The following is a 23522-nucleotide window of genomic DNA, read 5'->3' as shown; positions in this document are numbered from 1 at the left end:
TGCTCTCGCTATCTCTCTCTCTGTTAAATAAGTAAATAAAATCTTTAAAAAAAAAAAAAAAGAAGGCAGTGGGGAGAGAAGCATTTCTTTGCCCTCAGTTTATTTTTATTTTTATTTTTATTTTATTTTATTTTTTAAAGATTTTTTTTCTATTTATTTGACACAGAGAGAGATAGCGAGAGCAGGAACACAAGCAGGGGGAGTGGGAGAGGGAGAAGCAGGCTTCCTGCCGAGCAGGGAGCCCGATGTGGGACTCGATCCCAGGACCCTGAGATCATGACCTGAGCCGAAACCAAGAGTCGGACCCTTAACTGGCTGAGCCATCCAGGCGCCCCTCTTTGCCCTGAGTTTTGAGTGTTCTCTGCAGAGCACTGTTGCTGGGTTGTGGCCCAGCAGGTGTTTACAGGAACCAAGGAGCAAGACAAAGGGCACTGGGGAGGACAGGAGGTGATAGAGGTGAGAAGGAACCGGGTGGACTGTGAGCATCCTACAGACCTGTTGATGTCCCACACAGCAGGCAAAAATGGACGTTTCTGAGTGTGCTGAGTTGGCATGTGTTACGAGTATATGAGTGGCTGGTTAGGGTTTAGAGGCATACCACGCCTTTGAGGGTGAGGGTGTGTTTGTGTTCCTCTGAAGGACGTGGATCCACGGTCAGTTGTGCTGCAGGAGATAAAGAATATGTGGGGGGGGGGGGGCGCCTTAGACTAGCGGTAAGAAGAAACTTTTCCCTCCGTGGGCCTCACGACACTATGTTCTGGGCTCAGAGGTGTTGGTGTACTCAGAGCATTCCTGGGGCTGGAGGTGAGTGGGGGTGAGAGGGTTCTGCCTCCTTTTCATGAGTTCAGCCCACTGCTGAAGGGCAGTGGTTCAGGCAGCCATGGTTCCCATCTACTGTCCAGCCCAGCTCTGTCCAGCAGAACTTCCTGTGAGGATGGAAATGATTTCTGCTCTGTCTGGTGTGTCAGCCAGTAGTCACATATGCTTTTAAGCACTTGAAATGTGACTGTCTGACTGAAGAGCTGAACATTTAATTTACGTAAATGTAATTCCTTTAAGTTTACATCTAAGAAGCCACCTGAAGCTAGTGGCTACCATGTTGGACAGCTCAGGTCTAGATGACGGGAAACTATGAAGATGTTAAGCCCCAAAACCTGAGCCCAGAGCTGTGATGACAGCTGTTGTCATCTCAGGACACGGAGGTTCCGAGAGGCTGAGTCACCCCCACGTGAGGGGTGGAGCTGCCCCAGAAGGCCCTACAGCAAGAGGGGGCGTGTCCTGACTTTGTCAGGGCTCATGCCCAGAAACTTAGTGGCTCAACACGGTCTATAGGTCAGAAGTCCTGGTGGGATCGGCTGGTTCTCTGGCCAGAGTCTCACAAGGCCAAAATTAAGGTGTTGTTGGGGCTGGCTCTTATCTGGAGGCTCAGGGCAAAAATCCACTTCCAAACTCATTTAGGCTTTTGGCAGAATCCGAATCCTTATGGCTGTAGGTATGAGGTCCCAGTTTCCTTGCTGGCTGCTAGTTGGGATCTCCTGTCTGCTCCCAGAGGCTGCCCACATTCCTTCTCAAGTGGCATGTTGAATCTCTCTTGTGCTTCAAATATCTCTGGCTGCTTCTCTTTCTCTTCTGCCACTAGCCAGAGAATATTCTCTGCTTTTGAAGGGATCATGTGATTATGTTAGGCTCTCTCTCTTTCTCTCTCTCTCTCTCTTTTTTTGGGTGGGGGGCAGAGGGAAAGGGAGAGAGAGAATCTTAAGGGAAGGGTTAATCATTTTTTTTAAAGGTTTTCTTTTTTTAATTTATTAATTTGAGACAGAGAGATAGAGAGCATGAGCAGGGGGAGGGGCAGAAGGAAAGGGAGAAGCAGGCTCACCGTTGAGCAGGGAGCCTGATGTGGGACTCGATCCTAGGACCCTGGGATCATGACTTGAGCCGAAGGCAGAGGCTTAACCATCTGAGCCACCCAGGCGCCCTTGGGGGGAGGGCTTAATCTTAATCGATGTGGGGCTCGATCTCACAACTCTGAGATCGTGACCTGAGCCGAAATCAAGAGTTGGGCGCTTAACGGACTGAGCCACCCAGGCGCCCCAATAATATCCCTCTTTTAAGATCAACTGTGCCATATGACATAACAGAGTCATGGGGAAGACATCTCATCTCATTTATGGACTCCAGGGATTAGGAGGTAGGGAGTCTTGGGAGGCTATTTTTAGAATTCTGCTACCACACCCACTTTTTTATAGGACTTTTTTATATTATCTACTTTTCTCCAACCTGTCTCATCTTCCCTCCGTCTTCTCAATCAGCCAATGACCTTGCTGCTTGTGTGAGAACCCCTGACCTTCCCACCTTCAGGTTCACAAACCTCCCCACCTCCACACGTGCCTTCTTTGCCTTTCCTTCTCCTAGATCCCTTCCTCTGGGCTTCCTAAGGACCCTGTTTTGTTGTTTTCTTCTTCCTCTCTTTTGTCAATTTTTCTCTGCTCCAGGAATAATCACCATCAACATACAGCCATGCTGTAGTATCTCCTATCTTAAAAACAAACTAAGCTCTCCTGGACTCCACCTGCAACACCAGTCACAGTCAGATTTCCTAGAAAAGCAGTCCACACTCTCCCACTTACCCTCACTCATCACTGCAGTCTGGCTTCTGTTACCAGAACCCCATTGAACTGCTCTTGTTAAAGTCACTGTTTGGTTATCTGTTGCTATATCACAAACCACTTCAAAATTTAGTGGGTTTCAACAATTTATTAATGTATGTCATGCTGCTGTGGTTGATGGAAATTCTCACTTGAGGTTTCTTTCTCATGAGGTTGCGGTCAGTAGCAGCTGGGCCTGCAGTCATCCAAAGGCTCAGCTGAGCTGGACTTCCCAAGACAGTGCACTGACATGACTGGCAGTTGATGGTGGCTATTGGCTGGGAGCTTAGCTGGGTCTGGTGACTGGAGTGCCTACGCATGGCCACCAGGTGACTTAAACTCCCAGAATGGCAGCCGGGTTCTAAGAGGGAGTGTCCCAGGAGTGAGCATTCCTGGAGAACCAGGTGGAAGTTGCAAGGCTTCTTATGACCTAGCCTTGGAGGTCATGCAGCATGACTTCTCCCGTATGCTGTTGGTCATAAGCAAAACACAGGGCCATGCCAGGTTCAAGGGGAAGGGCTTACAACAGAGGCATGGTTTGTTGAGGTTTATTGAGGGGGCCATCTTTGGAGACTAGCTACCATAGTCACCAACAACTTGGTCCTCTTCATCTTCTTGACCTTTTTTTTTTTTTTTTTTTAGTTTTATTTAATCATCTTACTTGACTTCTTAACAGCAGTTGACCTAATTGATTGCTCTTTTTCAAAACTTTCCCTTCTCTGGCTCCACAGACCCCTGGCTTTCCTCTTCCCTCTCTGGCTCCTCTTTAATCTCCTTTGCTTCCCCCAGAACTTGAAATATTGGACCACCTCAGATTCTAGGCCTAGGCTTGATTATTTCTCTGTAATGTCTCCCTGCATAATCTTACTTGTCCCATGGTCAGTGCCTACCACCCAAATGCTGATGTCTCCCAAGTTTTACCTCTAACGCTGCCTTTTCCCCTCTGCTCAGAACTGGGATATCCAGCTGTCTTCTTGTTACCTCTATTTGGATGTCTGATGGGTATTGCCGATTTAATACATCCATTTCCCCACCCCCGTACTCCCCCAGCCTTTTCTGTCTCAACAGATGGCATCATTATCCATTCACTGCCCAAGCAAAAACCTAGGGGTCATCTGGGATTCTTTCTCCCCTCCTTCCAACACTTCCACTTCCATCCAAACCACTAGTAAGTAAGTCCTCTCTGTTCTTTGGGGCAGACTTCAACATATTTCTTTTTTTTTTTTAAAGATTTTATTTATTTACTTGAGAGAGAGAGAATGAGAGAGAGAGAGCACATGAGAGGGGGGAGGGTCAGAGGGAGAAGCAGATTCCCTGCTGAGCAGGGAGCTCGATGTGGGACTCGATCCAGGGACTCCAGGATCATGACCTGAGCCGAAGGCAGTCGCTTAACCAACTGAGCCACCCAGGCGCCCCCAACATATTTCTTTAAATATATTTTTTATTGCCTAGCACTGATATATTTATAGAGAAAAAAGAGTATTATATTCCTAGGTTTATTACATAAAAGCAGTCTGTTTCCCCATTCTGAATTCTCATTTCCCAAAGCAACCACTCTCAACTATTTTGGTTAGTTTTTCTGTCATTTACGTCTGTACTTTAGAATTTCTCGTATAGATAACTCTTTCCTGCGTTTTCAGTTTCTAGTATTATCTGTTTACTTTCACCCGTGGGAATGAGGTTTAGCTATCTTATATGCCTGTTTTGTGCCCCCTCCCCAAACACACTTACCCTTCTTGCATCTCCAGGACTGTGTTATCACAACTTTTGGTTAAAGTTTTGTGCTCGTGACAGTTCAGTGTTTATATATGAGGATGACTATGTGAGTGTTGTTTAGAGCCAAGCCGGGTAATGTGCTCTGATAAGAATTCCTTTATTCCTCCCTCGGGAGTTAGTACTTGCCATCTTTTTTTGGGTGTGTGCTTGCTGTTGAGAATTAAAAAAAAATATTTTAAAATAATTATAGATTTATGGGATGTTGCAAAAATAGCATAAGGAGGTCCTGTGGACCCTCCACCCGGTTTTCCCCAGTAGTAACATCTTAATAGCCGTCGTACATCAGAGTGGGGAAACAGATGTTGTAAAATCCACAGACCTTATGCAGATTTCACCAGGCCTCTCAGTTTTAACTGCGTCACCACTTCCCTCCACTTTGACCGCTACAATTCTTGTCCAAGCTGCCGTAGTGTCTCCTAGGATTACTGTAATAGTCCTTATACTGTTGTCCTTCTCCAATCCATTTCCCACTGAGCAGCAAGAGGGATCGTCTAAAAACATTATTAGGTAGGTCAAATCCTTTATCACCTCCCCGTCGCCCTTAGAATAAAATGCAAACTTTTCACTGTGACCTGCAATGCCCCAAGGGACCTGGCTCACGCCTGCCTCTTCAGGGACATCAGGGTGTACCATCTCTTGCCTGGACACCTTGAGCACGCCCTTACTGTTCCTCTCAGCCTGCATGCACTTCCTGCTGTTTTTGAAAAGGCAGGCTTCTCTTCCAGGTCTCTGCCTCACATTCCCTCCTCAGGCTCTCCCGGGTTGTCTTAACTAAAGTGTCCCCTTATCACCTCCTACATGGAGATGATCCCAGTCTATACTCATGAGACTTAACTCATTGGTTTACTTAATGTCCATCCTCTGTAGACAGCGTTCGTTTTGTGGGTAGGAACTTGTCTGTCTCCTTCACTACTCTGTTCCCATCATCCCGCCCAGGGAATTATACTTTCTGGCATGGAGTGTGCACTTAGTGAATGTGTGAATGAATACTGACTGGGTCAGGGCTCCTGATGATGGGCCCATGTGCTCAGGGAGCTGTTATAACAACCAGCCGTGGTGAGTTGCCCTAGAAGAGAGGCCAAGGCCTGTCCTCAGACTGAACACACAATAGCTTCCCCTCTCTCTTCCCATGTTTTTCAGGATACAGAAGAAATAAAATAATGTTTCTTTCTTTGTAATCAGCTTATAAAACCATAGAGCTCGCTTTTTGTGCTAACTCCTACTCATGAATCCTCCTCTGGGAAGCCCTTTAGCCTGGCTACTTATGTATTCCCATGTTACCTTAGAGAGGTCTAATTGACATTTAATGAAATTCACCCATTTTCAATATGTAGTTTGATGAGTTTTGACCCAGCAAACATGCATTCATGTAGGCATTCCAGAGAGTTCCCTTGTGCCTAGGCTGCTGCTGCTTCTTTTTATTTATTTATTTATTTTAAAGATTTTATTTATTTATTTGACAGAGAGAGACACAGCGAGAGAGGGAACACAAGCAGGGGGAGTGGAAGAGGGAGAAGCAGGCTTCCCGCTGAGCAGGGAGCCTGACGCAGGGCTCGATCCCAGGACCCCGGGATCATGACCTGAGCCGAAGGCAGACGCTTAAAAGCTGAGCCACCCAGGCGCCCCCAGTTCTTTGCTTCTTACTGGACTGTAGATTTCCTCAGCCAGAGACTGTGTCTTTTACTTCTCGGCCCAGAGCCAGGTCTTTAATGTTTTTATACAAATAAATGAATCCAGCCCAACCATGTGATTTGGAACAGTGGAGAAGTGAGGCATTGAAGAGTGAAGTGACCAGGGTTATCCGGTCCTGGCTCCCACCGAATTCAGGGAATTGCTTTCCTGCAGACTGGGCACGTGGCCTCCACTGACTATGTCCACTGCTGGGCGCTGCCCACCATCCAGGGCCCCTTCTGGCTGTGGAGCCACACTTGGCCTCCACGGAACTCTTCCACTGGTCCCACGTTGCCCCCTACACCGTGTGTCCACTTTCCACACCTTTCCTCTAGGCAGTGATGCCTCCTGGGAGTCTTCATAGGACATGCTTCTCTCTGAGGGGTCGGGGGGAGCATTCAGGGCCTGAGTCTCCTGAAGCTGAGAGCCCTGGGCAGGAAGGCAATGCCACCTTTGTCATGGGCTGAGTGGGAGAGAGCTGATGACCCCCACCCGTGCTTTGCCAGGACTCTGAAGGGATCCAGCTCCAACATTTCCTCTTCACCTGAGGTGGCTGCTTTCTCCTGTAAAGACAGACATGCCCTTCACAGCATGGAAGCTACAAACACTGGGAGGAGGCTGGAAGATGCAGATCACAGGTGCCCTGGACACCATATAGATTTATTGGTTGGCCAGTGAAAGAGTCCCTGCGTTCTCCTCATGGTGACCTCCTTGCCCTTCCCGAGGGAGTCCCTAGATGTTGGAGAGACCCTTGCACACTGTGTCCTTTGCAGCTAGTCCTCTGTCTGCATGGATGATCCAGTCAGAAATGGGGGTGTAGAAAGGGGCTCTGTTGCTATCGGCCAAGAAGAATTCCATGCCCCAGGGTAGGGACCGAGATGGCTGAAGGGGACATGGGACAGGGTGAGGAGGAGTCGGGGGTAGGTTGATGGGGTTGGGCCTGGGGCATGTGTGCAGGAACCAGGACAGGCTCCAGCCCTCTTCAGGATTAGCCATGTCACTGTGGCCATCCTGCAGCCTCTATAAGACCTCCCGACTTGCCCAGAGAGGACCAGATGGCTGTTGTGGCCTGCCTCTGAGAGCCCACAGCATGCTCTTTCTTGACTTACATGGTGAGGCCTGATGGCTCAGACTTTAACTTGTAGGGCGCCTGCCCCCACCCATTCCCCTCTTCTCTTTTCCTGCCTTCCTAGAGCCCCTGGTTCTCTGATGGCCTCTCTGTGGCTTCTTAAGCTAGCCCCACCTGCTGCAGGCCTTAGGTTCTCCTCCCCCAGGTATGGCTGCAGCGTCATCTCCCCAGGACCCTCCCTCCGTAGAGTGTGGCTGCTAACCTCCAGGGGAAACCACACCCCAGGGTATGACAAAGGCCCCATAGGAGGCTCTACACAGGTGGTATTCTCAGAGTTGAGACTTCACACCTGGCTTCCCAATTCCTTCCAGAAGGTCCTTCCAGCTTTAACTCTTACTACCCCAAGGGTGGCATTCAAACTCCCTTCCCCCACAAAGGCTCTTTTTATTTTCTTGGCATGGCACTCGAAGCTCCAAGCAGGGCAGAACAAGAGGAGTCTGTGTCCCCTGGTGTCCTCTGGAGACACCAGGCTGGCTGCGCCATGCTGAGTGGTGTGGGCCTCATGGTCGGTGATCCAAGCAGCTCCCTCTCCAACATGTAGGCTCCTCTTGCCATCTTTGGGCGTGGTCACTGCACGGCCACTGGCAGGGCATGGGCATCGATAGGAGGTGTCAGGGAAAGTGGGAGCCAGTGGCATGAATTTAGAGCCTGGGCCTTTAAGTAAGTGCTCAGAATCAGCCTACATCGTGGGGAATACCAAATGAGTAAGCCTCTGGATACTCTCCACCCTCTTCTCCCACATTTCCTGGCAAAGGCAGTTGGTTAGGCTCTCTGGGGGACCCTGGGACCACCCTGTGGTCCCATTCTAGCTCCTAGCACCCCCAGGATGACTGCATGTTCACATGCTACTCATTGACTTTTAGGTGAGGGAGCCAGGCCCAGACTGCCCCTCCCCCACTCCCCCAGTCCTGGATATAGGCCTGTGTCGGATTTAAGAAGAGATGCTTGTCCTAACATATTGATGATGTGGGCTGCCACTGTGCCACCTCCCGTGCTTCCTCTCGGTGCCCCAGTACCTCCCCTCTCTCTAGCAGATGTCACTTGAGGGGGCGTTTCTGAGAACAACCAGATCCAAGAAGAAAAAGCAGACTGTACCCCGTAGCACTTGTTAGCCTATTGGGCCACATAAGGGCAAGTTTATCTGTTGTTCCTGCCAGGTGAGTCAACGGAGATGGAACATCCATTTATTGGGGCAAATGTACCATGTTAGAGTGGTTCTGAAAAGTCCAGCATGCAGGGCTCCCCCCCCCCAATCCCTCAGGTCCCTGAGAAACCAGACCTGGGGGCAGCAGGGGAGGGGAAGGGCTGATGAAGGCAGGGAAGAGGGAGAGTTCAAGGTGGCAGTTCGGAGCTCCTAGATGCGCTGCTAGGGGAAGGGAGGCGGGCCTGGGGACAGACGGAGGAGCAAAGCAGAGGAAGGCAGGGAGGCATTCTCCAGAGGCTTGGTTTTATTGTGCAGTTCTCTTTGTCCTCAGTGAGATACTATTAAGCTGTGGTGCACTCTACAGTCACAGGACAGGGTACAGCTGCCGGGGTGGGGAGGGCGGGGGGCGGGGAGCTGGGTGTTGGGAAAAGCCATCTGTCGAGGCATGTCCTGCATACAGGTCTCACTCCACGGGCTGCTGCAGACCCCCTCCAGTCCCCCAGGTCCCCGAGAAGCCAGACCTGTGGGGCAGAGGGCTGTCGGAAGGCTCAGCCGCCAGCCGGCAGGGAAAGAAGAGCCTCCCAAACACTTGGGCCAAACTCTCCTCTGCTCTGGGACTCCACCTGGCCTGGCTTACTGCCTCCAGGTCAGAGATCTGGAAGCTCGTAGGAGCTTGGGACAGGCTGGGAGGAGGCTGGTCCTCTGCCACGCTCTCAACTGCTGGCTGAGGCAGTGAGGGACAGTAGGCTCTTCATTTTATTTTCATCAGGTAGAGAGGGATGATGGACGCTCTCTTCTACCCCGTCTCCAGCCCTCCATTAGCACTGCTCCCAGGCAGAATCTGCTTTTTCACTGGGCCACACCAGGCCCAAGGCCCCTAGGGGACCTCTGCAGTGGTAAAAGGACGGCTTCTTGCTGTGGCAGAGAATGCTCCTGGAGACATTCAGTTCTTTCCTCTTGTGATGGGCCACAAATGCTTGGCAGTGCCCTCACATCCGGCGTCTTCGGGCACCATCCCCGCCTGCTGAGGGATGTGCTAGGCCCAGATGCACCTCCTCCTCCAGGTCTCTCCCAGGCTGCTGGTCCTGGTGGGCAAGGATGACCCCACCTTGTCCCCCTGGGACTGGGACCCCTCTATCCTTCTACCCCTCCCATGCCCTCACTCTCCATCACGTCCCCAACCCTGGCTTCCCTTTTCACAAATTCCCAAAGAAAAAGAAGGATAAACCAGACAGAAGCAACTCTGGCACCAAGAGTACAAAAAAAAAAAAAAGACAGCCAGGGGCGTGCGGAGAGGGTGGCAGGGGGGCGGAGGGGCGGGTAGGTGATGCATGCGGCAGTGGGATTCCTTATGAGGGGCGGGGTCCCCATTGCTCCTCAAGATGTGTGAGGGATGCGGGGAGGGGCTCAGCAACTCGTCTCTGGACTGGGCAATCACAGGGAGATGAAGTCCATGGCCTGCAGGAGAGGCAGGGAGAGCAGGAGCATCAGCAGCCCCGACGTGTTCTGGGCCAGCAGGCTTATGCCCTCACACTTGACCAGTTTGTCTGTGGAGAGAGAATGGGGGGGAGACACAGGGCAGGAATGAAGAGGGACCGGGATTCAGGCAGGCACAGGCCCCGAGCTGGGGCCTATTCCCTTGGGCAGGCTGGTGTCACGATGTCTTAGCTGGAACCAGGGCCAGTCTGCTCTAGGAGAACCAACTATTTTTCCCATTTGCAGGTTCCTGAGCTCTTGAACAAACATCATATCAAATCTTTTATCGAGCATCTTCAAAAGGAAACTGTGGGTGAGGTAGCTAGTGTCATTCCTGTCTTCTGGGCGGGGGTGGAGGAGGATTGGGGAGGCCAGGTGATCTGCCCAGTCATGGTAGAAGTGTCTGCGACACCGTTCCGCCTGTCTCACTGTCCCCCCAGCGTTTCCCCACATACACACAGTAGGCAGTGGTTCCCCAGGGCGCCAGGCAGCCGCTGCTGGGGGGCGGGGGGAAGAGAGAGGTTCTGGGGCTCCTCTTGTCTCTGGCCCGGCCAAGGGGACTACCTGCTGTCCTAGCCAGCCCTCTCCTCCCTAGCCTCCCTCTCCCAGCTCACTTGGCCTTGTTGAGAGCTTGCCTCACCTCTGAGCACAGAGACAGTCTTGCTGGAGGTGACGGGAGGCTGGCCAGAGAGCCGGAGTTCACATGTGTACGTCCCCTCGTCCTTCGTGGTGAAGCTGGATAAGTAGAGGACCTTGATGTTGTACTTGCTGGTGAAGTTGGTTCGGGAGCGGTATGAGTGCTCAGGCACCCCCATAGTGCCATAGAGCACGTGCTTCTTTTTCTCCCGGGTCAGGCTGAACTCATACTGGATGGGCGAGGTGGTGGTATTCTCGTGGCGGCAGTCCAGACGAAGGCTCTGGTCCACCAGGCAGGCTGTCAGGCTGGTCACTTCCTGCCCACGGACTCCCTGCAAGACTGGCACCAGTGGTGCCCACTCCCGAATTGGGGGGGGGCTGCAGAGCAGGGGGCCTCCCACCCACAGTAATAGGAGAGAATGGTCTGGCCAGGGAGGGCACAAGGGTCTGCTCTTTGGGCCCCTCTCCCCACCCCAGAGGTCCCTGTGGGCCACTTCTGCTTTTCTGCTGCAGACCCAGCCTCCTTTCCTCATCTTCTTTAGTCTTGGGCATCCCCGGGGCGGGCAGGAGATCTTGGGGAGTTGATGTAGGCTCCCGGTTCCCATTTGGAGATTCCAGCTCAGTATGGGGCAGACTCAGTGGGCTGTTTTTTCCAAAAACCGCCTCAGGCAGCCAGAAGATGAACTAGGTTACTCAGCAGATTTAGGGATGAAAAAGAGCCCTCTCTCCTCAACCACCTCCCCCTTCTGAGGTTGGGAGGAAGAAGCTAGCTTCTCTGAAGGGAAGGAAGCTAAGGTGCTTAGAATCCCAGCCCTGCCCCTTGCCCAGTACCTGTCAACAAAAGAGCGAAGCCAATGGTGGGGTTCATGGTGCCCGGAGCTCAGTCCTTGATCTGGGGGTGCGACAGTATAGGAATCAGCCAGGAGGTGGGGCAGGTGGGCCCACACTTACTGCTAGGGCTGGGGGCCTCTGGGACACATGGCCGTGGCAGGCATGCAAGCTTCTCTCTGCGGTCCTCCCCTCCCACTTACGAGTGAACATGACACTGCCACTTGGTGCTTCCCCCCTTGGGGAAAGTAAAGGGAGGGAGAACACACCGTATGATGGTGTGTCTCTGTGTGGAAAACTTGGAGTAAAGTGATTTTGACCATTTCCTTTTTCCTTCAGGAAGGCAGGGACATCCTATTTCCTAATTGTGGCAAAGTAGAGCTAGTGCGAAATTTACTACCTTAATCATTTTTTAAAAAGATTTGTCTATTTTAGAGAGAGAGACCACGTGTGCAAGGGAGGGGGGAGGAGCCGAGGGAGAGGGAGGGGGAATGAGTCTCAAGCAGATCTGTGCCCCCTGCCTAGTGCGACCCAGCGCTTGATCAGGACGCTGAGCTGAAACCAGGAGTCAGTGGCTTAACTGACTGCTCCACCCAGGTGCCCCTGTCTTAATCATTTTTAAGTGTACAATTCAGTGGTGTTATATTCACTCACATCGTTGTGCAGGCAATCTCCAGAGCTCTCTTTATCTTGAAACACTAAAATTCTACCCATTACACAAGAACTCCCCATTCGGGGAATTTTCTGTTTCTTGTTCAGAAGAAAATCCCTAATGCCCAAACAGTTCCTGGCATATAATAGATGCTCAAAAGATCCTGAATGAATGAATGAAGGAACTTTAGATACCCACAGGGTTGTGATGGGGATTAAGAAGAATGACTAACATCTGCCAATAGGACTGCTCCATAGTGAGTGACCCATAAATGTTAATTCCCTTCCTCTAGAAAGGGCTGTGTGGCTAAGGTGCTTCCAGATGGGCCCGTAGTTGGCACACAGCTAAGGCACACAGTGCTCTCTGATTGCATATGTTCTCTGATTGCATAGGAACCAAGATGTTTCCAAATGTCCAGCTCTCTGGGCAGGCCTCCTGGGCCTGCAGTTTTCCAGTCTGGCTTCAATAGACTCCCTTGCCTAAGCTCTGTGCCCTGCCTTTTTTCAAAGCCTAGTCTGGATCAACATCCTGGTGTCACGGAGCAGGTAGCCTGGCCTGTCCGCACTGATGCTGGCCAGGGAGAGGCCACACAGGAGGGGCTTGCGCCTGGGAGGGCCCACGGGGCCCTGATGGGTGTACCGCTGGCTGCATCCAAGGCCCCCCTGGCGCTCTGTCCTGCGGCCAGGCGAGGCTGGGGTCCTGCAGCGCCCAGGAGCTGCAGTCGGTACACTCTTCGGAAATATAACCGAGAGGGTCCCGGGGGGTGCTGCTGGGGAAGAGAGGGGGTCAGCATCTGGCTCTGATTCGCACACACTGAGTTACGGAGGTGCGAGCTCGAGATCTAGGAGCGAAAAGGGGAAGCCTGGGCTAGAACGGGGATGAAATGGGGCTGGGGGCGGAGAGGGATGGAGAGCCAAAGGGATGGTTAGAGAGCGGCAGGGGAGGCACAGATGTTTTCATTTCCTCTGCCTGGTGTCCCCGCAGCCCAGAACCCAGAGAAGTTCTGCACTCCCTCCCTCTCCAGCCCCCGCACCCGCCCACCCCCGTTCGGCTAGCCCCACCCTCATTCCGTTTCCGTATTCCACCCGTCTCCTCTCCCAATTGAGGTCCCCCTTCCCCCTCTCATCCTTTCCCAGTTCTCCCCTCCCCCGTCTGCCCGCCTTCCAGTCCCCGCCCGAGGCACTGCGGTTTCCCTGTCCTTTGACGCCCCGCACCCAGCCCGCTGCGAGGTCGCAGGGCAGAGATTCCCTCCACCTCTAGGTCATCCGTTGTCTCCCGCAATGTCGCGGCCCCCGCCCCACGTCTTTGCGAGCTAGGTTTGGGGACGTCTGCGTGGAGAACAGAACCCAAGGCTGTCCTTGGCGCTTTTCGTCCCGGTTCTCCTCCTGCGCCCCAGCCCCAGGCAACCGTCCCCTCAGGGGGTGAAAACCGGGGAGCGCCTTCCGCAAAAGGCGGCGTGCGGCACGGCCCCTGGCCTGCAGCAGTTGCGTCCCGCTCCCCCCCAACTTGGGAAGCAGACCCCCTACCCAAGCACGGCGAGGCTCCTTGCCAGGGCGCCCCCGAACCTTTTCTCGAAGCCTCGGGTTGGGAGGGCTTGCCTGGGCGCTTGGGGCCTCTCCCAGCGCCCCGGGTCCCGCCCTGGCTCCCGCTCCCACCTGGGCTCCTGTCCTCCGCCGCTGTAGCCTCCCCCGGACGCACCGCCGCCTCCAGTGGCTGCACCCTGCCCGCGCCCGCAGTTTTCACCAGGGGTGGGAGTGGAGGAGCGGGGAGGGCCCGGGGACGCGGCCAATCAGAGCCTAGGGAGGGGGGAGCGAGGAAGGATGGCATCGGGAGGAGGAAGGAGGAGGCGGTCGGGTATAGATGTGGGAGAGTGGCCGTCTGCCGCAGAAGGCGGACCTCACTCTCTGGCTGCCAGGCCAGGCCAGGCCAGGGATGGGAGGGCTCAGGGCCCCGAGGATCAGGGTGGGGCAATGCGGGGAACGCTAGCTGCCTTCCAGAACCCCGAAATGATTGCTCCCCATTTTAGGCTTTAACCCTTTCTTCTGACTTAGGCTTCAGAAGCCTGTGGGAAAACCAAGGAGTAAGGAGTGGAGGATGCAGGCCAGCAACCCTCCCCTTTGGTCAGTGCCCCGCCTCCTCCCGCCTCCTCCTTTCCTTTTCAGCTGGAGCCCACCTCCCTGGAGGCTCCAGTGAGAAGTTTTGGAGTTGGAATATTCCAGGCTTTCTCCAAAGGAAGATGGTGGGGTGTTTTTCCACATTGGAGCAGCCTTTCAGAGGCAAGGCAGGCACTGCATCCCATCCTTCCTGGTCCTGAGCCCTGCCCCACTCCCTCATCCATCCTAGAACACCCGATCCTTCAGGGGCTTTCTGCTCTGGGGTACTCAGTCTCCCTCAGTTTCTGGGCTGGCATCTCCCGGAACAGAGAGCTAGAATGTTCTCGATTTCATATACTCCTCCTGACCCTCCCCTCCCCTCCTCCTGCCCCACCTCGACCCTGAGTTGTGTCTGCTTGTTTGGTCTTCAGACAAGAGAAGGAATACTGTTTTCTACCGAGCACTGCGCCAGGCGCATTACATCCATGGCTGTGTTGACCCCACAAAAATGTGCTGGGTTCATCCCATCCCACTCCCCATCCTGTTTCAATGGCTAGTAAGTGGGAGAACTGGCCAGTCACCCTGGGCTGTGGAACCGAATGTCCTCAGTACTGAGGCACTCCACCCCTGCATCCCAGCCCAGTGGGAGGGGACACTGTGGAACTGAGGGGAAGGGGAGGAGACAGGACCATCTAGAAAGGAATAGAGGAAACCAGGCTCTTAATCCCGTGAGGCACCCACCCTAGCCCTATCAATTCAATTTCAAGTCGCCAGAAGCCTTTGGATCTTTTTTCTTTTTTTCATGGCCAGTGCCAATGACTGGTCTCTCCCACCCACAGGTGAAGTGCATTTTTTTAATCAAAGGTTTATTTGTTTGATTTGCATCCTCATGGCCTCTTTGTGAATTCTGGCTGGGACATCCTGTGCGCTGGCCCTGCCTCCCTGCCATCTGCCTGCCCATTCTCCTATTTCTTCACAGAAGTCAGCCTGGCACCTTAACTGCAGTTTCCATTACTGCAGTGCTACTGTTGGAAGTCATCCCTGGGCTAGCAAGTGGGAGATTCACTTCCCTCTCCCTCCCTGGGAGGTTAGGTGGCCTCCCGGCACTCAGAGTGATGGGACTTTCTAACTGGAATGAGTTTCGAGGATGGTCTAGTCTAGGGGCCATTCACTGGGGTAAACAATAGAAGCTCCGGCGGGGGGTGGGGGAGGTTTATGAAAAATGCAGTTGTCCCTGCCTGCCTGGGATCTCCCTTGTCTAGCAGTATGCTGCATGTGTTTGCACTTTTCACAAGCTCCCCAGGATCTGGGGAGTGCAAAACGCTGGTCTGGTAAGACCGGCTCTCTTCAGAGATCAGGTCACCTGGCTTCTCATTGTCTGCACAATGATTTTTAAGGCCCTGGATGTCCTGGCTCCTGGGTGTCAGCCTTCACCACTACCTCATCTTGCCCATTCATCTTCTGGCTACATTCCAGAAACACTGGCCTCCTCCCTGTCAATGCACTTATGTGGTCTCTCCTGGTTAACAGCTTTCTGATTGTCAGTCCGGGGGGGTCTTTCCTATTAGAGCACAGTTGCTTTAGGCTGGGGCCTAACCCTCCTCTCTCTCTCTCTCTCTCTCTCTCTCTCTCTCTCACACACACACACACACACACACACACACACACACACACATATACACACGCACACATACGGATGGGACTGGAGACATTTTTTTTTTTTTTTTTTTGGCAGAACATGTGGATACCCAGGGGCCTCTTAACTACAGAAGATATCTGGGCTCTGGCTAGACATGACCCTGGCTGCTATTTCCTACTCTAGGGCAGAGTCTCTGAGTGTTGCTGGATGGAAGACCTAGCTGTACTATTTTGATAAGGTTATGAGGACCTGGCCTACTTTCTAGGTCCCCAAGCACTTTAGTTCAGGAAGGGGAGGGGAGTGTGGACTCTAGAGGGTATGGCAGTTGTCTGTCACAGAGTGACAGAAGCCATCCCATCATTTTATAGCTGCGGACTGAGGTCCAAGAGGGGAAGGATTTGTCAAAGGACCAACAAATACTTTGGAGCACTGTTAGGACTGGCTATATCCTAGATCTCCTGACTCCACATACAGTGCTTTCCACTGCTCCCAGGGTGGGCCTTCTGACTTCTACTAGACTGATTTCACTGGTCCGTAGTGAATAAAAAAAGCAAGTACAGTGTGGGATAGTCTAAATATAGCTGTGAGGTTGCCCCCTTGTTCTGATCACCTCCTCTTCACTGTGTTGATAAGGGAGGGATTTTTACACCTGGGTTTTGGAGCTGGCTGAACACATGACCCCTGACACCAGACAGATGAGATGGACAGCAGCTTATTAGTCACGTATACTCACAGCCCAGAGGAGGGCACCACACACAGAAGTTGCACAGGAGCGGAGTGAACAGCCAGGAGCTATGGGAGGTAGGCTTTGTTTGTTAAGCATTGGCTTGCTGAATAATTCTGTGGGTTGGCATGGAACTGAAGCCCACTACTCAGAGATAGTCAGGAATTGTGCCTCATCCCCATGATAAGGAGGGTGGGTTGGCTAGGGGAACTTATTAGCAGAAACTAAGTTGGAAGGAGGACTTGTGGTTAGGCTGTTGAGGTGCTCCAGATTTTTCATGTCAAGACAGCACATACTGTTGAGTCCTAATTTGGGGCTAATTGCGGTCTTATGGCAAATACCTGCCCTTCCTTGAGAAGGCCTATGCTTTGATGCTAAGGTTATATCTCTTTGCTTCTTTGAAGTGGCGGTAGTCGGTGGTAGAAGGCATGTGGTTTTTAATGTCCAAAGCCAAAAAAAGAAAAAAAGAAATTTGGTAACTTCTTGTTGAGCTGCAAATTTCTTTGGAAATGTGACTAGTCTGTGAAATTCAAAAATCTTGGAATCAAGGGCTCTACACTCTGCTTCCTCTCCTAATCTCTAGTTGAGGTCAACTCCCCAAGTGAGGTCACTCTCTGAAGAAGTGCATATTTGGTTGGAGAGTATGACAAAGAATAAAAGTTATCTCTTAGAACACAGGGCAGAGGGCAAGAGAGCAGAGCACCAATGGAGATATAATATTTGACATTTTATTTATTGATTGATTGATGGTTTGATTGAAGGAGAGGGAGAGAAACATGGGATTTGTTCCTAGGACCCTGGGATCATGACCTGAGCCAAAATCAATAGTCAGAGGCTCAACTGACTGAGCCACCCAGGCGCCCCTCAACATTTATTTAAAAACTTTATTCATGGGTGTATAATTAAATAATTAAAAGACATTATTATTTTTTTAAGATTTTATTTATTTATTTGAGAGAGAGAGAATGAGAGACAGAGAGCACGAGAGGGAAGAGGGCAAAGCAGACCCCCCGCTGAGCAGGGAGCCCGATGTGGGACTCGATCCCGGGACTCCAGGATCATGACCTGAGCTGAAGGCAGTCGCTTAACCAACTGAGCCACCCAGGCGCCCTAAAAGACATTATTGATCTAGGTGCAATGTTCTAGGCACAGGGCTAGACCCTGGAATTACAAAGATCAACAGAGCACAATCTCTACCTTCAAAGGCTTGTCCAATGGTGGAAACAGAAATGGTATAGAGTTAGAAAGCAGTATGGTAAGGGCAATGGTAGGATGTGTATAGAGTATTGTGGGACTGCAAAGGAGGGGCAAGTGATGACCCAGGCTGTCAGACAGGGAGGTGAGATATGAATTGAGTCTTTAAAGATGAACGAGAGTTGCCCAGGTATGGTAGATTGTTACATTAATGGTCTCCAATGAATGATGCATCCCAGTACCCATGCCTTTTGTGTGATTCCCTTCCATGTTTATTCTGGGCTTGGCCATGTAAACTGAGGTGCCTCAGTTTATATCAACCACCATTTAGGATCACCTAGCCCCCAGTTGACTGCCACATGAGTGATCACAAAAGCATGTGTAATCCAAACTGATGCCACATAGAACAGAAATAAACCATCCCAGGTAAGCCTACTAAAGTGGTTCTAAAACCTGGATACAAATTCTTTGGTATCGCTTCATCAAGAAGTAAAGTCTGTGTCCCCTCATGAATCTCAATGGGGAGGTAACTGCTTCAGTCAATAGAATAGGGCAGAAATGATGCTAAAAGACTTTTGATTATTTATTTATTTATTAAAAAGAAAGATTTTATTTATTTATTTGAGAGAGAGTGCACAAGCCGGGGGGAGAGGAGGGGCCGAGGGAGGGGTAGAAGCAGACTCCTTGCTGAGCAGGGAGCCCAACACGGGGCTCGATCCCAGGACCCTGAGATCATGACCTGAGCTGAAGGCAGATGCTTAACCGACTGAGCCACCCAGGTGCCCCAAGACTTTTGAATTTAGATCTTAAAAGGCCATGTAGCTTTTACTTTGTTTGCTGGAACGCTCCCTCTTATGGCCACTGTATAAAATGCCTGAGTGTCCTGAGGCCATGCTGTAAGGAAGCCCTAGTCACATGGAGAGGCATTATGTAGGCACTTTGGTAGACAGTCCCAGGAGAAGTTAACCTTCAGAGTCATTTCAACCCAGGCTCCAGACATGTAGATAAAGAAGCTTCCAGATAATCTTAGCACCAAAGCTGTTTGAGTTATCCACCTAGATGCTCACATTTTCAAACCAAGGCCCCAAATGTTGTGGGACAGAGACAAATCTGTCCACAGAATTCATGAGGTTAACAATATGGTGGTGGTTTTAAGCTATTGTTTTAGGTGGTTTGTTATGTAACAAACATATATGTAACAAACAAATATGATAACTAAATTGGTACCTAGAATTGTGGTGTTGTCTTAAAAGCCCAAACATGTGGCATTTGGAACTGGGTGGTGGGTGAAGGCTTGAATGAGAGGCAGCAAGAGTTGTGAGTGCCCTGGAAAGGGAGCTGGAAACTGCTTGGACCAAGGCTGATGAGTATTATATAGTGTTAAGGCCACCGGCATAAAGTGCGCCTAATGAATTTGTGGGTTTGGCTTAAGAGATGTAGAGGTGAGATGTTAAAAGTGCCATCTGGGTGCTTCCAGCTGGCATGTCAGGTGTTATAATGGAGAGATGAGCTAAATAAGGATCTGTCTAGTTTGCTGGGTTAGAAAGGAAAACTAGTTCTCATTTCCAGTCTCTCCAGCAGACAGCAGATTCCCCAAGTAAGAACTGGCCTAAAGGTAAAGATGAAATCAAGGGCATGAATTGTAGAACCTTTGTTAAGACCCCAAGAGGATTTAAGGTGGTGCCTAGTAGACCTTCTCAGTTAAACAGAAGGGTTTCTAAGAATAGTAAAGATGTTGTTTTATAGCTGAAGTAGAGTCTTCTTGAAATTAACTATATATGTGGCTTTTGGAGCAAGAAGTGAACCCAATAATACTTGTAGAAAAACCATCAAGTTTCGAAGATTATTGTTTTGGAAAAGACTCTGTGAGTTTGGGCTGAAAGGAACTGAAATAGTTAAAAAGTGAAAAGAGGCCTCTGGGCCACCAACTATCTATGGATAGAAGACTGGCCAATATTCACAAAGGCCTTCTCTTATGGAAAAGAAAATCTTCTCAGAGGGCAGAACCAGGAGCCCAGCAGGTGTAACTAGATGCCAAGGAGAACTGTACTCTATTCAAGGAACATCCCTGCCTCCAAAGGAAGGGTCCTGATAACAGAATCTGACTGGATTTCAGAATTGCTTTGAGTCAGTGATCACTATGTGCCTCCTTATTTCTCTCTCTTTTAATGGGAGTATCTGTTGAGGCTCTCCTATGCTTGCTTCACGACTATATGCTGGGCACATGGAGGGCAGACATCTTGTCTCATTAGTTACAGGTCTTTGGATCAAAAGGAGCCACATGTGAGGAGTTGTACCCCAGGAGGCTCAGCCACCTCCAGACTTGCTGCACATTGTGAGATCATGGACTTTGAGCCCGGTGTATGATTGGATACTATTTTGGGTGTTTTGGGAAGGATGAATAAATTTCACATGTGGAAGGCTGTGTGTGCATTAGGTAGGGGTAGAGGGCAGACTCTTAGATTGCTACGTTAATGGCCCCCCCAGTGAGTCACACCTCTTCCACACTGATTCTGGGCTAGCTATATGACATGCTTTAGTCCTCAGCAGATGTGACCTCAGCAACTGTGACACAGGCAGAGACTTCATAAGTGCTTGCCCATTAGGGTTTGCTTCTTGGAACCCCCTTGGCATGTGAGGAGCCCAGGCTAGCCATGGGGAGAGACCTGAGCTGAAATGTTCCAGCTGGCAACTTCACCCAATGGCTAGACACTGCGTGAGCCCCTCTTAGAGCATCCAGCCCCAGTGCACCTGTCAGCTGACCACAGTGCATGGGTGAGCCCAGCCAACTCAGTTTGGAGCATATGTATGCACTGTTTCAGCTATCTCTAACCAAACTGCTGTTTCACAGAATTGTTGTTGCCTTTAGTTACTAGTCTGAGTGGTTTGATACACAGCAATAGATAACAAATAAATCAGATGAAGAGAAGGAAGGGCATTAAGACAGAGGAAATGGTATGAACAAAGACATAGAGAAAAAGCAAAGTGGGTGTGGGAAAATGCAGGCAGTTTGGAGTTGTCTGAGGCAGTGAATGTTGAGAGGGGACACTGGAAAAATGGGGAAGACCTTCCAAGAAAGCCCTTGTCTGTTTGGGTGTGGGTGATGAGGAATCATCGGTGGTCTACATGAAGGGTGTGACATGGCCAGAGAGATGCATTCTTTAGAAAGATTACTCTAGAGTCAGAATAGGGGATGAACACAGGGCCATGCGGACCCTCTCCTGCCCAGGTTGTTTTTACTCTTGTAGTGGGTTCAGAGTCTGGCTAGGGTGGTAGAGGCCTGCTTCTGGGGAAGCAAGGTGGTATGATAGACACTGCCTTGAGGTCAGGGTCTGTGTCTGTCTTGTTTACTGTTGTATCTCTCTGGAGCCCCAGCACGAAGTTACTTCTCAATTTTATCTATCTATCTATCTATCTATCTATCTATCTATCTATCTATCTATCATCTATCTGGCATATAGTTGACATACATATTTTTTAAAGGTTCTGTTTAAATTCCAGTTAACATACAGTGTAATATTAGTTTCAGGTGTACAACATAGTGATCCCACAATTACATACATTATGAAACACTCACCATGGTAAGTGTAGTTATCCTCTGTCATCATACAAAGGCATTACAATACTGTTGACTGTATTCCCTATGCTCTACTTTTCATCCCTGTGACTTATTTATTTTATAATTGGAAGTTTATACCTCCTAATTCCCTTCACCTATTTTGCCCATTCCCTCATCTCCCTCTTCTCTGGCAACTACTAGTTTGTTCTCTGTATTTATGTCTGTTTCTGGTTTTTCATTTGTTTTGTTTTTTAGATTCCACATATAAATGAAATTCTATGCTATTTGTCTTTCTCTGTCTGACTTATTTCACTTCGCATGATACCATCCATGTTTCTTGCTTTTTTGTGGCTGAGTAATATTCCATTGTGTACATCTACTACATCTTTATCCAATCATCTATCAGTGAACATATAGGTTGCCTCCATATCCTGGCTATTGTAAAGTTGCAATAAACATAGGGGTGCCTATATTGTTAGTGTTTCATTTTCTTTGTGTAAATACCCTGAAGTGGAATTGATGGATCATATGGTAGTTCTGTTTTTAATTTACTGAGGAACCTCCATACTGTTTTCCATAGTGGCTGCACTGATTTACATTCCTACCCACAGTGCACCAGGGTTCCCTTTTCTCCACATGCTTGCCAGTGCTTATTTCTTGTCTTTTTGATACTAGCCATTCTGACTGGTGTGGGGTAATATCATAGTGGTTGTGATTTGCATTTCCCTGATGATTAGCGATATTGAACATCTTTTTCATGTGTCTGTTGGTCATGATATGTCTTCTTTGGAAAAATGTCTATTCAGGTTCTCCGGCCATTTTTTAATAACATTGATTGTTTTTGTTTGTTTTTGGAGGTGAGTTGTATGAATTCTTTATATATTTTGGATATTAACTCCTTATCAGATATATCATTTGCAAATATCTTTCCCCATTCAGGAGGTTGCCTTTTCATTTTGTTGATGGTTTTCTTCATTGTGCAAAAGCTTTTTAGTTTGATGTAGTCCCAATTGTTTATTTTGCTTTTATTGCCAATGCCTGAGGAGACAAATTAAAAAAATATTGCTAAGACTGATGTATAAGAGGTTACTGCCTATGGTTTTTTTTTTTTTTTAAATATTTATTTATTTATTTATTTATTTGAGAGAGAGAGAGTGAGAGAGAGAGAGAGCACAAGAGGGGGGAGTGGGAGAGGGAGAAGCAGACTCCCTGCTGGGCAGGGAGCCCGATGCGGGACTCGATCCAGGGACCGAAGGCAGTCGCTTAACCAACTGAGCCACCCAGGCGTCCTGCCTATGTTTTTTTTTTAGGATTTTTATGGCTTCAGGTTTTACATTTGGGTCTGTAATCCATTTTTAAAAAATTTTTTATTGTTATGTTAATCACCATACATTACATCATTAGTTTTTGATGTAGTGTTCCATGATTCATTGTTTGCATATAACACTCAGTGCTCCATGCAGTACATGCCCTCTTTAATACCCATCACCAGGCTAATCCATCCTCCCAACTCCCTCCCCTCTAGAACCCTCATAGTTTATTTTTGTGTATGGTTTGAGAAAATGGTCCAGTTTCATTCTTTTGCATGTATCTGTCTAGTTTTCCCAATACCACTTACTGAAGATTGTCTTTTATCCATTGTATCTTCTTGCCTCCTTTGTCAAAAATTGACAATATAAGTGTGGGATTATTTCTGGGCTGTCTATTCCAATCCATTGATTTGTGTATCTGTTTTTGTGCCAGTACTGTACTGTTTTTTTTCTATAGCTTTATAGTAAAGTTTGAAATCTGAGACTGTGATATCTCCAGCTTTGTTCTTTTTTCTCAATATTGCTTTGGCTATTGGGGTCTTTTGTGGTTCCATAAAAATTTTAGGATTTTTGTTCTAGTTCTGTGAGAAATACTGCTGGTATTTTAATAGGGATTGCATTGCATGTCATCCTTGTGCAGGGACCATGCTAATCTTCTCTGTATTGTTTCACTTTTAGTATACGTGCTGCTGAAGTGAGCACTGATAGGGATCGCATTGAATCTGTAGATTGCTTTGCGTAGTATGAACATTTTAACAATATTCTTTCAGTTCATGAACATGGTATATCTTTCCATTATTTGAGTCATCTTCAATTTCTTTCATTAATATCTTATAGTTTTCAGAGTATAGCTCTTTCACCTCCTTTGTTAAATTTATTCCTAGGTATTTTATTCTTTTTGATGCAATTGTAAATGGGATTGTTTTCTTAATTTCTCTTTCTGCTAGTTTATTATTGGTGTGTAGAAACACAACAGATTTCTGTATATTAATTTTGTATACAGAAACTTTGCTGAATTTGTTTATTCTAACAGATTGCTTGTGTGT

General features: G+C 49.3%; 1 protein-coding gene and 1 pseudogene across 2 annotated transcripts; both read right to left on the bottom strand.

Annotated features, from left to right (window-relative positions):
* Positions 1 to 8338: 8338 nt before the first annotated feature.
* On the bottom strand, positions 8339 to 13681 carry THY1 (Thy-1 cell surface antigen). Of its 2 annotated transcripts, none has more exons than XM_021696330.2 (4): positions 13613 to 13681; positions 11309 to 11369; positions 10482 to 10817; positions 8339 to 9912 (listed from the first exon to the last, which is right to left on the bottom strand). In XM_021696330.2, exons 2-4 carry the CDS (start codon positions 11343 to 11345, stop codon positions 9800 to 9802), a joined length of 486 nt encoding a protein of 161 aa, XP_021552005.1. In that variant the 5' UTR covers positions 11346 to 11369; positions 13613 to 13681; the 3' UTR covers positions 8339 to 9799. The 2 variants fall into 2 exon arrangements, with proteins under 2 accessions (XP_021552005.1, XP_021552006.1); XM_021696331.2 differs by having other exon boundaries at positions 13523 to 13665.
* Positions 13682 to 23079: 9398 nt separating this feature from the next.
* On the bottom strand, positions 23080 to 23178 carry LOC123326256 (annotated as a pseudogene).
* Positions 23179 to 23522: the final 344 nt, after the last annotated feature.

The sequence above is a fragment of the Neomonachus schauinslandi genome, chromosome 11 (assembly GCF_002201575.2).
Source record: "Neomonachus schauinslandi chromosome 11, ASM220157v2, whole genome shotgun sequence".
Lineage (NCBI taxonomy): Eukaryota > Metazoa > Chordata > Mammalia > Carnivora > Phocidae > Neomonachus > Neomonachus schauinslandi.
The sequence above is the reverse complement of the archived record's forward strand: the minus strand, read 5'-3'. Positions and strand labels throughout refer to the sequence as shown.

Excerpts from the sequence above, each read along its gene's own strand:
- THY1 (XM_021696330.2), bottom strand. The coding sequence starts at position 11,345 with ATGAACCCCACCATTGGCTTCGCTCTTTTGTTGACAG. Across the intron at positions 10,818-11,308 it reads CTTCGCTCTTTTGTTGACAG|TCTTGCAGGGAGTCCGTGGG; the intron begins GTACTGGGCAAG and ends CACTGGTGCCAG. Across the intron at positions 9,913-10,481 it reads GACTGTCTCTGTGCTCAGAG|ACAAACTGGTCAAGTGTGAG; the intron begins GTGAGGCAAGCT and ends CTCTCTCCACAG.